Source organism: Mycothermus thermophilus (genome assembly GCF_041956435.1).
Source record: "Mycothermus thermophilus strain CBS 625.91 unplaced genomic scaffold VTJ04scaffold_3, whole genome shotgun sequence".
Taxonomy (NCBI): domain Eukaryota; kingdom Fungi; phylum Ascomycota; class Sordariomycetes; order Sordariales; family Chaetomiaceae; genus Mycothermus; species Mycothermus thermophilus.
The window spans coordinates 2,212,322-2,227,249 of NW_027191429.1; the positions used below are offsets into that span (position 1 = coordinate 2,212,322).

The 14,928-nt window shown below is 56.2% G+C and overlaps 5 protein-coding genes across 5 annotated transcripts; 2 read left to right on the top strand and 3 right to left on the bottom strand.

Moving 5' to 3' along the window:
* Positions 1-988: 988 nt before the first annotated feature.
* On the bottom strand, positions 989-4,617 carry VTJ04DRAFT_4916 (uncharacterized protein; the record flags this gene model as incomplete). Its single annotated transcript, XM_069362974.1, has 2 exons — positions 989-4,146; positions 4,209-4,617. 2 exons carry the CDS (start codon positions 4,615-4,617, stop codon positions 989-991), a joined length of 3,567 nt encoding a protein of 1,188 aa, XP_069219867.1.
* A 5,506-nt stretch (positions 4,618-10,123) lies between these two features.
* On the top strand, positions 10,124-10,809 carry VTJ04DRAFT_4917 (uncharacterized protein; the record flags this gene model as incomplete). The annotated part of the gene is made up of 2 exons (XM_069362975.1): positions 10,124-10,353; positions 10,635-10,809. 2 exons carry the CDS (start codon positions 10,124-10,126, stop codon positions 10,807-10,809), a joined length of 405 nt encoding a protein of 134 aa, XP_069219868.1.
* A 682-nt stretch (positions 10,810-11,491) lies between these two features.
* On the bottom strand, positions 11,492-11,764 carry VTJ04DRAFT_4918 (uncharacterized protein; the record flags this gene model as incomplete). Its single annotated transcript, XM_069362976.1, has 2 exons — positions 11,492-11,656; positions 11,708-11,764. The coding sequence occupies 2 exons, from the start codon at positions 11,762-11,764 to the stop codon at positions 11,492-11,494; spliced, it is 222 nt and encodes a 73-aa protein (XP_069219869.1).
* A 46-nt stretch (positions 11,765-11,810) lies between these two features.
* Positions 11,811-12,960, top strand: VTJ04DRAFT_4919 (uncharacterized protein; the record flags this gene model as incomplete). Its single annotated transcript, XM_069362977.1, has 3 exons — positions 11,811-12,037; positions 12,105-12,659; positions 12,720-12,960. The coding sequence occupies 3 exons, from the start codon at positions 11,811-11,813 to the stop codon at positions 12,958-12,960; spliced, it is 1,023 nt and encodes a 340-aa protein (XP_069219870.1).
* Positions 12,961-13,868: 908 nt separating this feature from the next.
* On the bottom strand, positions 13,869-14,279 carry VTJ04DRAFT_4920 (uncharacterized protein; the record flags this gene model as incomplete). The annotated part of the gene is made up of 2 exons (XM_069362979.1): positions 13,869-14,034; positions 14,194-14,279. The coding sequence occupies 2 exons, from the start codon at positions 14,277-14,279 to the stop codon at positions 13,869-13,871; spliced, it is 252 nt and encodes an 83-aa protein (XP_069219871.1).
* Positions 14,280-14,928: the final 649 nt, after the last annotated feature.

Sequence of the window (14,928 nt, forward strand, 5' to 3'; positions counted from 1 at the left end):
TTCCGTGTGTGTGATGGAGGAACACGACATGGTAATAAATAGTCTTACCGTTTCCAGTTGGATGGGAAGAGAACACTGCTTTCATGTTGGGGATGTGAGCTCCTGTCTTGGCTTCAGCAGTGATTCAGCTCTCCTTTCCCTTACCTGCTCCTTGCTCTGAGTGTCGGGCAAGGAATCGCACACACGAGGAATCAAGAAGAGATGTTTTGCACAGATATACCCCATCCAATATTCTCACCAACGTTTTGTAGCAGCATAAGTAGGCATCTCAGATATTCACGCACTCTGACCGTCATGCCTCTTCGGGGGCACTCCTGGAATTGACGGTTGCTAGGCAGCGGCCTGCCCAGCAGGAAAGCATATCAGGCGAAGACCGCCTCTCGTACTCTCAGTAGCAGAGTCAAAAGGAGGATGGTCGCGATCAGGATAGGCTGGAGGAATACAAGCGTCAACAGTACGTCTTCAGTTGGGGAAATAGGATACGTAGGCTGCTTGCTTAGTTTGTCCAAGGTCCTTCGAGCCGATGTGCCAATTCATCACCGGTCCTTCCTCGCCTCACGTCCTGGGGTTCCTCATGACGCGCCGAGTAAGGAATGAGATGCTGGCTTTGTTTATACTTGCGTTCCTTCAAGTTCCATGTCCACCGAACTTCTCTAGGGAGGCAGGTGGTTGTAATCACATGTATGAAGGATCCAAGAACTCTTTTCAAGACTGCATCATTCTCAAGAAGCAGATATTGAAAGTCAACAAACGGAATATGTATTAAAAACGCCAGCAGCGTAAGCTGTCAAACTGACTAGCAACTGAAGGACAGACAAAAAGCGAAGCAACTCAACTGCACCACCAAAAGTGCAAGCAACGGCAGCGCAAACGGCTCGAGCAACCATCCCACCTGCCGTGGCACGAAGCAAAAGTAACAAACAAACAAACAAGCACTGCGCTTCAACGGACAAACTCTGCCAACAACACATATCCCTCTCCTTCTCTCTCACACCAACTTCCCCTTTCCCTTCCCAACCGAGGCTCCCAATGGCGGGAACTCATCCTCCCCCTTCCCCTCCTGCTCTCTCTCCCACCTAAGCCTCGCTTGCCTGGCCTCTTCCTCCTCCAGGCTCAGCTTCAGCGCGAGCGCCAAGTCGTCGTCTTCATTGACCCCGACGACAGGTGAGAGCACGGAGGCGGCGGAAGCAGTGGGGGATACGAAGGCCTCGGGGGACGAGAAGTCCTCCCTCCGCTTGGTCGCGCCAGAGTTTTTCTTTGGAGTTTTGATCCTCACCGGGATCGGGAATAATCCAACGTCGGCCTGAGATGGGGTGTGATTGCTGCTGCCGACAGCATTACTCGGGGAGGCAACCTCCGAATTCCCCTTGCCATTACCATTCCTATTCCCGCCTGCCGCAGCCTCAGCCTCCATCAACGACAGGCGGATCGCCATTTGGATCTGCGCCTCGTAGTCGGCATCAGCATCCGAAGGCTGGGTCTCCTCGCGCACAGATAGGCTGGCCGTGCCAATGGGCCAGGTAGAAGAGAGCTTTGCCCCCGACAGGCTTGCCTCGGTCGTGGCGGTACCGGCAGTGGCGCTGCCCGTGGAAGACGCAGTTTCAGTGGCATCGCTGGCGCTGGAACGGCGCAGCTCGTCCATCGCGAAGCTCTCCTCTGAAATCATCTGCGCATACAGGAGGGCTTCTTCCTCGGTGAGCTCGGCCAGGCCGACGCCGAAACGCTTTCTGAGCCGCTCAATCTCCCGCGCGCGGTGCTCTTCCTCATGGCGCATCTCGGCCTCCTCGGCAGCGATATAGCTCGAAACGGTGCTATTATTCCGGCGGCTGGCGAGCCGGCCGTGGATGTCCGAGTGTCGGAGCCGCCGCTTGCGACCGGGCGGTTGCTTGATAGAGCTGTACGACCAGAACCTGACGCAGGTGCCGCAGGCGAGCATGCCGCGGAGGACGGTCGGGTCAGGGTCAAGGATGATGCAGCGGACTGAGAAGACGTCTGCGTCGTGTAGTGCCGGGGCGGTGTTGAGCAAGTGGCGCGGGATGCGGCTTGGTGACTTGGCGTTGACGGTGCGGATGGGCTCAAGAGACGAGGCCAGCGGGTCCCAGGCTTGTACGAGGCTGTCGCTCCCGCCGTGGACGACGTAGAGCGCGGAGACGGCGAGAGCCGTGATTTCGGGCGAATCCGTCTGGATGATCCTGACTGGGTGTGCGCGTGAGGCCGCGTCGCGAATATTCCAGACAACGACCGAGCCCGTGTTGGTTCCGACCGCGAGCAGGCGGGCCCGCCGCCCAGGAATCTCGCCTGTGGCCTGCTTTGACGTTGGCGTGCCAGGCATGCTCGTCCCAGGCGAGAACGTGAGCAGAGGATCCTCAAACGCCGTCATCGTAGCAAACGTAGACATATCGATGGCGCTGGCCGTGATCTCGGTGGCCGGGCTGTGCGGATACACAAGCTCGCTCACCCGCCACTCTTCCAGCTCGAGCGTCCCCGGAATGAGTCCAAGCCGCGGGGTGGTGGCGCCAGAACCCAACGGCGAGGCATTGCTGACGATCTTGCTCGCTCCAGCAGCTGAGCCGTTGGTATCGGAGGTGGCGTCCCCCGTCAACATGGACCCACGGGCATTTGTAGCCTGTGCTGTCGGGGTCACTCCTCCGGATGGGCTCTTGAGTGATCGGTCAGCCCTGGTGAACCTGCGCACGGAAGGAGGAATACCCTCTTCGCCGCCACAGGTGATGACAACAATGGACTCTCCGCCGCCGTTCTCGCCTGCGGCAAAGTCGACCTCGAGCTTGCGGAGCATGTCCCAGCCTTGGCACACACGTCGAAAGTGTGCCGGAGGGTACCGGAAGAACTGCTCGATCTCCCGAGCCTCTGCAGCGAGCTGCTCCCGGCTCAAGTTCATAGAGTTTGACGAAGATCTTGGCGAGTACGACCCGGCAACTACGTTGTTACCGGAGTCATCCGGTCTCTCGGTGCGCCGGGTCGATTCAATAAGCTCCCAGTATGTCGTTCGGCCTGCAAGCCACGCATCCTTGACCAGGTCTTCGGCCTTGGGTTTGTGTGCAGGCGGAGTCGGCGGTTTGCTGAGATAGAACACCTCACCAAGGGCGTTCAGGGCAACGGCCCAAACTCGGCCGAGTGACTTTCGCCGCAGACTGTACTGGTCATCAACCTTGATATCGATGATTGGCACGCCGGGGCTGAGAACCCAACGGGCCGTCATCTCACCAGGGGCATAATGAAGTCCGGTAGAGTCCTGGCCAAGGGCGTAGGTGGTTACCACACCCAGCGTGGATCCGACTACAATGCCCACCATGGACTGAGTTGCGGAGGGCACAGCCGATGACTTGGCGATCCAGACGCAACTGACGGCATCGGTCAGCTCCGGAATCTTGGGTATCTCTTGAACGGCGTCGGCCACGCCGCGGTCGCCTCCCAGATAGCGCCCGCGCAACTGTGCGGCCGCTTTGAAGTACACGCGCCCGCCGGGGAAGCCCTCGCCACCAACGAAGCCATACTGCTGGCTCACGTCCATGACATTGGGCACCGCGGCAGGGCCCTCACCAACGCCGAAGAAGGTGAGGTTTGGAAACACCTCGTCCAGCTGCTGGAAGGAGAAAGGGTCATCGAGCCCCCATTTCTCGACCTTGCCAGTGGTGGGATCGCTGTACGTCGCCACACCCAGATCGCGCGTCCCATGCAAGACCCTGGGCCCTTTCTTGCCTCCGTTGAAGTCTGCATCCAGGTGACTCGCCATCCAGGGAAGCTTCGGGCTATACGTCAAAACAGCCTGCGCCTTCTTCCCGGACTGGCTGGAGCGAGTCGCGGAGCCAACGGTGCCCGGCCGTCCGCGCACGACGCTCCGCAGCAGACGGGTCCGAAGCAAGTACTCGCTGCGCCAGGAGGCTTGAGGAGTCAGGCGCGTAAAGTAGCGGACTTCGGACCGGACGGCGTCCGTCGCGGCGGTTTCCCTCGCCGCCTGGATGGCATTGGGATGGCCGGGGACTGAATTGTGCCCCTCGAAGTAGCGCAAGAAGGCAGCCCTCCAGGCATATGGAGTAGTGACGAGTGCGTAGAAACGCTTCGACACTAGTGCTACAGCTCCATGGCAGTCGGGGTGCAAATGGGACAAAATCTGGGTCAGGATCTCTACAGCATTCTCACGTCAGCGACCTGCCGTCCAGGAGGAGGTGCAGCAGCGAACGACGCACCATTTGGCAGATCCATCAGCTGGACGCCCTGTGAAAGGGTGGCAGTGGCCTTGAAGCCCGGCGCAACGCGCGAGCTGCGGGGGGAGGCTGAGACGGCGGCCCGTTCGTACTCGGCGATGCGATGTCCAGCGGGAACCACTTGGGCATCTATGGCGGTGTTGATCTCGGCGCAGCTTAGCCGGTCAGGGGTCTCAGCGCCATGGTCTGCACGGAGGAGGAGACCGGTGGCCGACTCGCCGGCACAACGCGGGGCATCCGAAGACGAGCCTCGGGAGCGCAGTGGGGAGCCAGCGCCTGGCAGGTCTGAGCGAGAGTGACCGGAGCCATGTTGGGTGGTGTGTGGTGGGTAAGTAGGGATGTCGGCCGTTTCGATGGAGTGGTTGGTAGACTCGATCAGGCCTGATTGCATAAAGTTTCTTTGGCTGAGCTTGGTGACTCGGCGGCGTCAACTGTGCAGCTCGCTTTGCACAGTTGTTGGAGGCGAAATTATGCACTTCTTCGCTCCTCTCGATTCCTCACGATCTGGATGTCTAGCCCGTCTAGATTTCCTTCTAGGCGAGGCTGCTCTGGGTTAAATCAATGGTTCGCTGTCCGCAAATGTTGCCGATGCAAAGACAAGAAATAAAACGTTGGGAATCGGAAACTCTGGATGTCGTGAGGTTGTTTGGTCAGGGTTTTCGCGTCAGCCACAAAGTTGAGTCACAGGGCGTCATTGGGTGGCTGATTCGCGTCTCCACGTGTTGCACGTGCTTCCTAGGGTTAGGGTCCGGGCTTGCATGCACTGTCTCCTTCTGGCAACCGTCCTCCCCAAAATGGCATCCATATCTCAACTTTTCCAGACTGGAACTGGAACCTGGACATGGAGGGCCAACGAAGACACAATCCACGTTCCTTCACATGAATTGGAACACGTTTTGTCACAGTATGGCTCTTCTTCGCCGAGGAGGCTTTGCAAATCCATTTCTTGTTGATTATTCCAGAAGAGCAAGATAAGAAAACTTAGCCTACTTGACCCCCCTAGACAACTACACTAACCCCAACCAACATCCCAGACGACGCCGGCTGACTCCGTGCCCTGTCGTTGGTGCAGAAAAGTTCTGAGGTTTGTGGCAATGACGCCAAGGCATCCCCTTTCTGCACTCCTCTCGAAAGACCATCTCGCCGCGTGGCTGTTTTGCTGGCGTCTCACGACTCGAAAACGAAAACAGACGGGCCAGGTGATCTTCATGCAAGGCGTATCGCTGCCGACGCCATCTGCCGTGAGACCCCGGGATATATCATGCAACCGTACAAGTGGCGGTTCTGGAATGAGCAACGTCTGGAACAACACCAAGATCTTGCTTACAAACTCTCTTCTACATTATCATATGAACCGGGGCCCCTGGCTTGTCTCTCGGATCAAGAGCCGAGAGGGACACGAAGAATACGACGGGGGCCCTGGTTGTTAGCAGTTGTTGATAATGCTGAACGTGAAGACTCGCTCATATCCGTCCATCCGTCATCCTGTGACGGCTTGTTGGGGGAGTGCACAAGTTGGCCTCGGAACGGAGTAAGTTCTGCCTGCCCACTCAAGACCCCCACGATAAGACGGATGCCTTGCCACCTCCCCGAATGACTGCTACCGGGAATGACGTTGCGAAATTCCGGTGGCAGGATGTGAAATCGGGAGAAAGGATGGCTCGACTCGTGGTTCGAGGTTGACAATGATACAGAGCAGTTAATGCCACACACTGCTTCAGTGAGTTTCAGAGCTCATTCTGGGTCTTGCCAGTTAGTGACTGCTCATAGGGCTTGTGTAACCACCGCAAGCCCGAATCGCTGGGTCTGGGTTGAATCGAGGTTACACAACCGACTAGGCCCCAACTCCAACGAGCTACTCCCACGCCGTCTAACTTGAGATAGTTACAAGAACTCATCCCCCAACATGTCCAAGCCCCTCTTGATCAACACAAGAACTTTTGAGCGTACGCGCGCGGGCCTCTGACTATCGGCTGTGCCCTTGGGGCGGTCACAGTTGACACTGCGTCTTTCACAGCTGCTAAGCTGGATATGGATTGTGATTGAGCCCAGGATGGAAATCGAACGACATGCCCATCCAGGCGGGCCACCAAGCGCCGGAAGACGTTACTGTGTAACGTTAGTCGGAGGACTGCACGCCCTCAACGGTTTCGCCTTTCGAGGCACCCCAGCTCCAGGATGAATCCTGTGAAACATGAGACGGAAATGATTCATCATAGGAGGACAATCTCATACAACAGCAGATGGATGAGATACCTCCTCCGTCATCACATACTCACTGTCAAACCGCGGAATGCGTGCCGCTGCCGAAGATACTACCTCCCACGTCTTAGGGAGACGAGACAGGAGAGGCGGGAGACGGGTCGTGCCGAACGGCCGAATGAGCTGCTGTGATATGATTGCTGGGTTCCAACGATGGGCATGTTTTCATGGGCAGCGTTGCGTTTTCCGTCGAGTCGAAATCACCATCTCGAACAGCAATCCATCGCTGTGGGTCACATCAGACCACTGACGGGAGACTCGGGGGTTGTTTGCTTGGAGATCCACTACAACGTGGTGGCCGCGTGGGTGAAGGAGAAACCATGGAGAAAACGAAGACGAGTCAAACAAGTGAGCATCCCACAAACGGAGATAAACAAGTGAATTGGCGCCTCACCCATAACCCTCTCTGGACAACCCCGTCTACGCGCGAATGAGGTCTGAGGGATGAATGTACATACTTCCGTATGATAGCGAAAGCGCTCAGGGAAAGTTGACCAGCCCGTTCGCACGCACAACAACCTAACGACATTCAAACTTAACATCAACAGGGGACGGGGAAGCAAGAACCAGCATAAGTCGCAGTCCTTCCGATTGGACGCGCGAGGTGCAGTCGATATGGGGAAGGCATGCCGTTGATAGACGTTGCAGACATGTGTTTTGCTGTGAACGCTGACGTCGTGTCCACCGCAAGCGAAACCGAAATGTCACCACATCCGTCCACTTGCTCCAGCGGACAACAGCATGCGAGACGCATAGGAAACAAAAACAATGTCTCGGAAACATTGGAGAGGGGATGTGGGTTTCGAGATCAACATTGGAAGGATGGAACTGGGTCCAGGTCGTGGACCCCGAGCGGCCCGCTGCCTAGCGCCGGGACAGTGGGGTCGGGCAGCCGGGAATGCCCTTGAAGATGTTCGACGGCGGTGACGACTTCAAGAAAACCTTCTGCTCTGCTACAGTCTAGGATGAAAGGCGGTCCAAGTCGACATGTGTTATGACAACCCCTCCTCCTCTGGCGGATGTTATCCGTAGTTCTCACATACCTTACAACTAGTGAGAAGTTTGTTGGGAGCTTCGGTGGGCTCATCCCAGCGGGCTCGCCGCTCTCCCGAAGAAGCTTAATCTTCCCCCCTCCACCACACCATCTACACCACTCCATAGGATACAGAGTATCGGCAGCGAGAGCTTTTGCGCACAGTGCAACACCATCGACACCCATCACACACTTTTTCGTAGCAACACAAAACCCATCACTGCAGCACTGCAGCGGCACGACTGCCGGAGCAGCAGACTCGCATGGAGCGTCGCGCCAGTCCGCCGCGGCCAAGAATGCAACTACGGAGCGGGGAAGCCAACCACCGACATCCGGCTCCCACGCCAACACCACGAAAAGAAGGGTGGTGGGAGCCCGTCGCGTGGCGGGCGGGAGGGAGGCGCCGTTGGTGGCTCTGTGTTCAGTTCCAACAAAAAGAGCAACCCCTCAACACAGGGGATGTTGTGTGGTTGCTTCGGGAGATCTTGCTTGCGAAACCGTGTGTGCGCCCTGGCGAGTCCGAAGAGTTTCGGCGCTCACTAACGGAGCATCCTGCAAGGTGGCTTGCGAGCCAATAATCTTGCATCCTGGCATCCTTGAGTCAGCCACTTTTTTCACCCTTCGACCCGGTGAGGGGTCCCAACGTGTCCAGGATGATTCATCAATCATGTCAGGCATCAGGATCCTAAGACCCGGGATTTACTTGGCACCAAGGCGGTGAAACAGCAACAAGAAAGGGTGGTGGAAATCGGCATCAGACCGCTCCTGGACCCGACAGTTTGGGCCCAAGGGTTGTTCACCACCGAATATCAACGTTGGGTCCAGTTAGGATTTCTTTTGTTCCAGTCCGGATTCGTCCATGCAGATCGTCCGAGTAGCCACAGTTACGTATAGTAGGTTTTGGAGTATGGATCCTTTGACTAGTGTGAACGTATGGATGTATGTACATACATACATACGCATTACTAGTACGCAGTCCGCGCGGGGACTTATGCGGGCTACTCAGGGCAATACAACCCTGACCGCCGCGCGGACATAACACACCGTAGAAAAAACCATGGTTACGACTCCATCTTGCATTTGCATGGACGATTCTGCGATTCTAAGGTGTTTTGTCCGTGGGACAACAAGCGAAAGGTGAAGCCGCAGGTGCCAGCAGAGCAAGAATCCTGGTCGAGTTGATGCCAATCATGCATAGTTCGCTCCATGGAGCGAAGTGTGAAGTTGCTGACTCTCGTCAACAGGGGGAAGCCAGGTTCATGACCCAGACCTATGCGTATTATGCGAGCGTAAGTATGTGTCCGCTGGCATAGGCGTTGTGCTCTCCTGACCCGGAGCCCAAAGTACTTAGGCAGTATCTACTTCGTAGCTCGGGGATTCTCCGTAGAGGGCTGCCGGGCTGCCCGGAGCCCCAATCGGAGCCAACCGGCGGGAAGCCGGTGCTGGACAACCTGACCGGCCGGGATCGTAGCGGGGATTTAGATTGGAACGGACAAGACTGAGGGCAAAATGGCGTGTTTGTCTCGCGACTCAACAGTCGTAGATGCAACCTGTTCGGGTCCCAAGGTTCTCGGTGGGAAATCGCGCAAGGCACAAGGCCCAGCAGGTTGGATCGTGATTTATCCGGGCTCGGGAAGCAGGCTTGGATGGGCAGCTCGTGGCGCAATTCGAGACCCGTCAATAGGGTAATTGTACGGAGTAACAATGGTTGGGTTGAACAAGCTGCATGGTGGCGATCGATCGACCGTTCTCTGGTCAGGCCGCCGTTGTACCTCCTTCGTACGACGTCAACAACGCCACGCTCGATCAGACCCATCACCATAATCCAGGTGCCTCCTCACCCTTCAGAGTAGTCATCTGCACAGTACTGTGTAGGTATGTTCGAACCACGCCGGCGCCATGTTGTCGGAGCGCTTGCTAGGCTCCGTATAGGTTCCGTTGGTGAGGACAATATTGCTTTGCGCAACCGACGGTATGGCAGCTGCAAAACCCAATGCATGTTGCTGACTTCGGCCAACAGGGTTGCAGAGCCTGGATGAAGCATTTTCCCTTTGTGCCCAGACGGCCAGCCATGACCGCCAGCGGGGGGCTCTCTTCGCATCCCGAGGGCCTTTCGTGGTTCGCCTGGTGAGGCTCGATGTAAGGGTGCACGGCGTATCCGATCATCGACAACAGCATAATGCGGACAAAACAATCAGTGTTCCTTGACTGAAAGTACCTGACCTGTAGTTGATCGAAACTGAAACTTGATATCGGTGAAGCTCGGAGTAATTACTCGATCTCTGGACACCTCGAAAACCGACCTGTCAGGAGTCAAGAACCCATGTTCAGACAAAATGTCCAGACAAAACATCCCATCAAATGAGATCCCCATGAGTGTTCTCTAACGGTATCGGTATCGGGCTTGCTGTTGGTCGTTGTTCGCTGTCTGGGCGAACAAATGGGAAAAAGTCCCTGTATGTTCACTTTTGTTGGAAAAGCTATCATAATCCGAGTCTGTTTCTTGGCTCCTGCCCTTTGCCTGCCGAGGCCAAGGAACGTCTTTCACGTTGCACAAGGTCTGCCAGATGGTTACGCGGTGGCAGCCAACCAACGACGGCGAATGGACCCGACCCGGGCTAGGGAACTGTTCCCAAGCAGCCGTGACCGGTGGGTCCATGTCGTCAAGGACCCACTTTCTTCGGGGAGGAAAGGGAAAGCGCTGGATGTCCGGTCGACTTTCCCATTTTGCAAATTGGGTCTTGGCATTCGGTTCCCCCGCAGCACCCTCGGAGGGTCCGCTTTCCAAGGGAGAGGCAAGCACGGTGACTGGTTCCCGCCTGCTTTTGGGGGGTGGGTTTTGCTGTGGGTTTTTGTTTTCACTTGTGGGTTGTGGTCCGAGTCTCCACCCAAACCCAAGCACTTGGGATTGAGTCTCTTCAATCTCTCTTTTCGCATCCCTTGAAGCCAGAGACGGCCGCCGGGATGCCACGAAAAAGCACCTCAACGTCAATATCGCAATCGCATGTGTAGGCATGTTTTTCGCTTGTCTGTGCAAAGATTTCCTAATGTGTCGTTTCACATGCTGTGTTCCCTGGTGGGGGTAACTTAACTCTGGTTTGCTTGTCACATAGCGATCCACCAGTGTGCAACCTACCAACCCTGAACCCAGACCAGCAGGACCCGTCCCTTTCCGCCGCGCCGGGTCCCGTCACGCTGGGCCGTCAGAGCTATGTGGCAAAAGCGGTTCGCTGGAACATCGTCCGAGTTCCCGGGCATATCTTCAGCTTCCAGCGCTGCCCTGCTTAGCACCACGTCTCGCTGCTCGCACTTTGCTCTCCCTTGGCCTGACACTACACTACCCTACACTACACTACACCTCGCCCGCCCCTTGAAGAGAACGTGGTCAGCACAACAGCGAACAAACTCAAGACAGCGTGCAGAGGGTCGAGGGTTGTTCACATTTAGCTGCAGGCGCTATTGATCATAAGTGGCGTGCCTCCAGCAGCTGGGCGCCTGCTTGAACACCTGGGCGCTGGATGCTGGGCGCCTGGTCTTTTGGGGTCTTTTTGAAGAAATTGTTTGGCTAACTGCCCAGCGGCTTTGCCCCCCGAAGCTCGTCGCCCCCGTTTCCCCGTTCCCGCAATTGGCGTGGGCCTTGCCTCTCCTGTCAAGGTCGACGCTAGCGTGCTGCATCCTCCTCTTCGTTTCCAGGCGTGGGGACTCCTGGAGCGCAACAATTGCGCCTAAGCCAGGCTAGCCTCTTTCCAGCACCCGACTGTGCTGCACAAGGGCACTTCTCGGACCACGCAAGCCCCAGTAGCCAAAACGGGATCCGCCGCCCTGGTCCTGTCCTTCTCCGCTCGCTGCTCCTCTTGTCTCTCCCGCTTTCCGCTTCCTCAACGGTGTCTCGCTTCCTTCCGGGCCCAGCCTTTCCTTGTCTCTCTCTTTCTCCTCTCAACCCCATTAGGTTCCGGGCTGCCGGTGCTCATCAGACATCGACATCTCGACAATTCCCCATTGACCTCGACAGACACGTCCGCCGTTTCTGTCGCCAGCTACGGTCACTCTGGTCCTGCTTGAATCGGTTCAAAGCAGACCGGACGAGCTCAACCTCGAGCCGCGACATCTCTATGTCGTGCGTCGTCCACGTCGTCTGATTTTTCATCAATCACGACGAGCTTGATAATCAGGTTTCACCTGCAACATCCCGCCGGCCTCGCGCAAGCCAGCTCGCCCTTTGACACCTGTGGTTTCCCGTCATTCGATTTATCAACAATCTCTCAGCCGCCACATCTTTCTCGGACACCATGAGCTCTCCGGCGCAAGGCGGCCCTCCGCCGCAAAAGGACAAGGGCAAGGAGAAGGAAAAGGAGAAGGATGTGAAGGAAAAGAAGGGGTTTGGCAAGGTTCTGTCGAGGGTGAAGACTGTTTTGAAGAAGGCTGCCGAACCGTCTCGCCGGCTCTCGACTCTCGGTGGCTCCAAGACCGACAAAGCCACGACGAGTGCGCCTGCTGAAGCTGAGGCCTCGACGAGGTGGGTGCTGTTCACGACATCTCAACACATTGAGAATCCATCTTGATATCTGACTCTTCTGTTGTAGTGCTGCCGCGCCCGCCACCGATATCCCGGTCGCGATTGAGGCGACCAAGGTCCCAAGGGCTCAAATCTTTGCGGAGCGGGCCAAGAAGCTTGGTGAGCAGTATGGCCTGGAGCTTCCAAACGAGTGGTCTGCGCCCGAGGGCCACGTCTTGCGCGTCGAGAAGCAGATCAAGATGCGCGTCCACTATTACTGCCACGTCTGCAACACCTCGTTCGGCCTGTCCAAGGAGTGCTCCAAGTGCAAGCACCAGCGCTGCAAGCAGTGCACCCGTGTGCCTCGCAAGCGTACTGAGGCCGAGAAGGAAGAAAGCCGCAAGAAGAGGGCCGCCATAAAGAAGGAGCTTGCTGAGCGCCAGCCTATCATCCCTGACTGGGACCCGACGCCCAAAAAGATCGTGCTCAAGCGGCCGGCCAAGACTGGCGGACAAGATCTCTACTACCGGAAGCCTAGGCAGCGCATTCGCAGGACCTGCTGCGAGTGCGGCAAGCTCTTCGCTGGTACCAAGACATGCGAGGGCTGCCAGCACGTCCGTTGTACCGATTGCCCTCGGGATCCGTAAGCTTTATCTCCCTTAGCATCCGATTTCGGTTCTTGTACTAACATGTTGTGCGACAGTCCCAAGAAGGACAAGTACCCGTACGGCTACCCGGGCGATGCCCCAGGCAAGAAGATTGGCCACTACCAGTGTGACAAGTGCAAGCATATCTTCTCGCTCCCACCTGCCGAGGAAGTGCCTTGCATCAAATGCTCGCATCCCAAGACCACGAGGCTTACGCCGCGCAAAGTCGAGCCGGAACCCGACCCCGAGGTTGTCAAGAACGTCCAAGCCAAGCTGGAAGGCTTGACCCTCAAGTAGCGCGGAGAGTGGAAGCGCCCACAAGTTCGAGCTTGTTTCATGTCACGCTGGAGCCGTCAAGATTGTGTGGGATACGTGGGAGAGTTTCTCGGGAACGCGATCAAGGGCGGTTCCAGGGTGGCAGGAAATGAGCCATGTTCCTTTTTTTCCCTCGTCTTTTTCATTCCTCGCATTATTCCCCCGGAATCTGTCAATCCGTTCAGCATCCCTTCTCAACCAGCATATGAATCTCGTCTACACGTTACGAACTATTCTCCGTCTCGATTTTTCCGATCCGCGTTACCCGCTAGACTCTCGTCGAATTTCTCGATTCCCCCAGCGGACAACGCCTTCAGCCCTCGATGAGTTGGCCACCGCCGATTCTGCCACATTGTCCCTGCGTCGAGATATCCCAATGACGCGTGGCCCATCATCAGTACATGAATGCGACCACGATCCCCCAACTACATCTAGACGAAGCCGGAAGTTTTGCATATACCCCACTTTTTCGGTGCGTAAAAAAAAGGAGGGCGATGCGGTGATGGCAGGGAATGACGCAACAAGGGATGTGGTAGTGTCGGGCAGGATCAGGTTGGAGCAAAGGAGGGGAGCCAGTTGGCTGTGTACGCTTGGGAGCAGTTGCTGCATGTCTCTCTGGGCGTGTTGCAGTCAAACCCGCGGAAACCCGGCTTTTCGGAAGGCTAGCAGGCAGGTAACGTGCTGTTACCATGCAGGCGCTGCCTGTCGACCGGAGGCTCCCTCTGCATGTTCCAACTCATCCTTCGGCCGGCGAGTTAAGGGCTGTTGGTTTCTTAACCGGTGGGAAGGGGGAAGGGGGAAAATTGGTCAGGAGTCAGGGTGGAGGCTATGGAGAGGAGGAAGATGGTGGCAAGCAGGATAGGATGGAGGGTGATGATGATGTTGGGCGTTCATATTCTCGTTGATTTGCGTTTAGTTTGGTTCACTGGTTTCCTTTTATCAATGACTCCCCGTTGCATTTCCAAGTTCTGGTAAAATACCCTGATTTTAGTGCGCATCTGTCTTGCTTTCCAGGTTCCCAATCGCTTCGGATATTGGTTGGCTTGACAGTCCTCTCTGTCTGCCAGACACATCTCAAACATATCATGCCGACAGAATCTCACGCCTCTCAATCTCTCAAGCTGGCTCTTATCTCCCACCCAACCGCCTTCCCCCTATGACTAGGTGTTGTGCTGCAAAAGTATCAATAGCAACGAGTCGATTCAACCAACATACTTTGCCTCACCGGTCACAGAAATCACTAGCCCGCTGGGACGGAACCGAGGTCCTAACTCTTGGATGTCGATCCGACTGTGTCGCATCCTGGAGTTGCACAGGCATCTGCAGTGTTCTTCGCACAAGCGATGCATTGCTCTTCTGGGAACGGATGAAGGGGGAACTGACGTGGATATCAAGTTACACCGCACAAGACAAAAACATCCATATATTGTTTACGAGAGCACGGCCGCCACAAAACCACTGTCCTGGGTGGGCCAGGTACCTGTCTGGAAGCTTGTGCTCGAGCTGGATTCTGGTGGTTGTCTCTTGTGAGACGCCTATTCTGGCTTCACGTGGTAACAGGGTCGGCTCCTTCAGCCTCAGCGTGGTGTGAACAAGCTCCTGGAGCTGAGTTCGTTCGTTGGTGACTTGTGTGGCATGTAGGAATTTCACGTGAATGTGAAGCAGTTGATCCTAAACCTCTGCTATCAGCCTCCGCATGATCAATAATACCCCATGCATGCCTAGGGACGATTTGAGAAGGTGCTTAAGCACCGGTACCTAGGTAGGTAGGTCGGGTAGGTAGGTAGTTTGGCAAGATACCTGAACTTAGGGAGCATGGGTGGCGAGTTCAAGATTTGATGATCGGGCCGAGGTGGTCGGGAGGTTTTCTGATTCCCAAACGTTAAGCGCTCTGTGTTGTCTCTCATCCAACCATCAGGGAAACCAGGTAGGATCTGAATCAACCCCCTT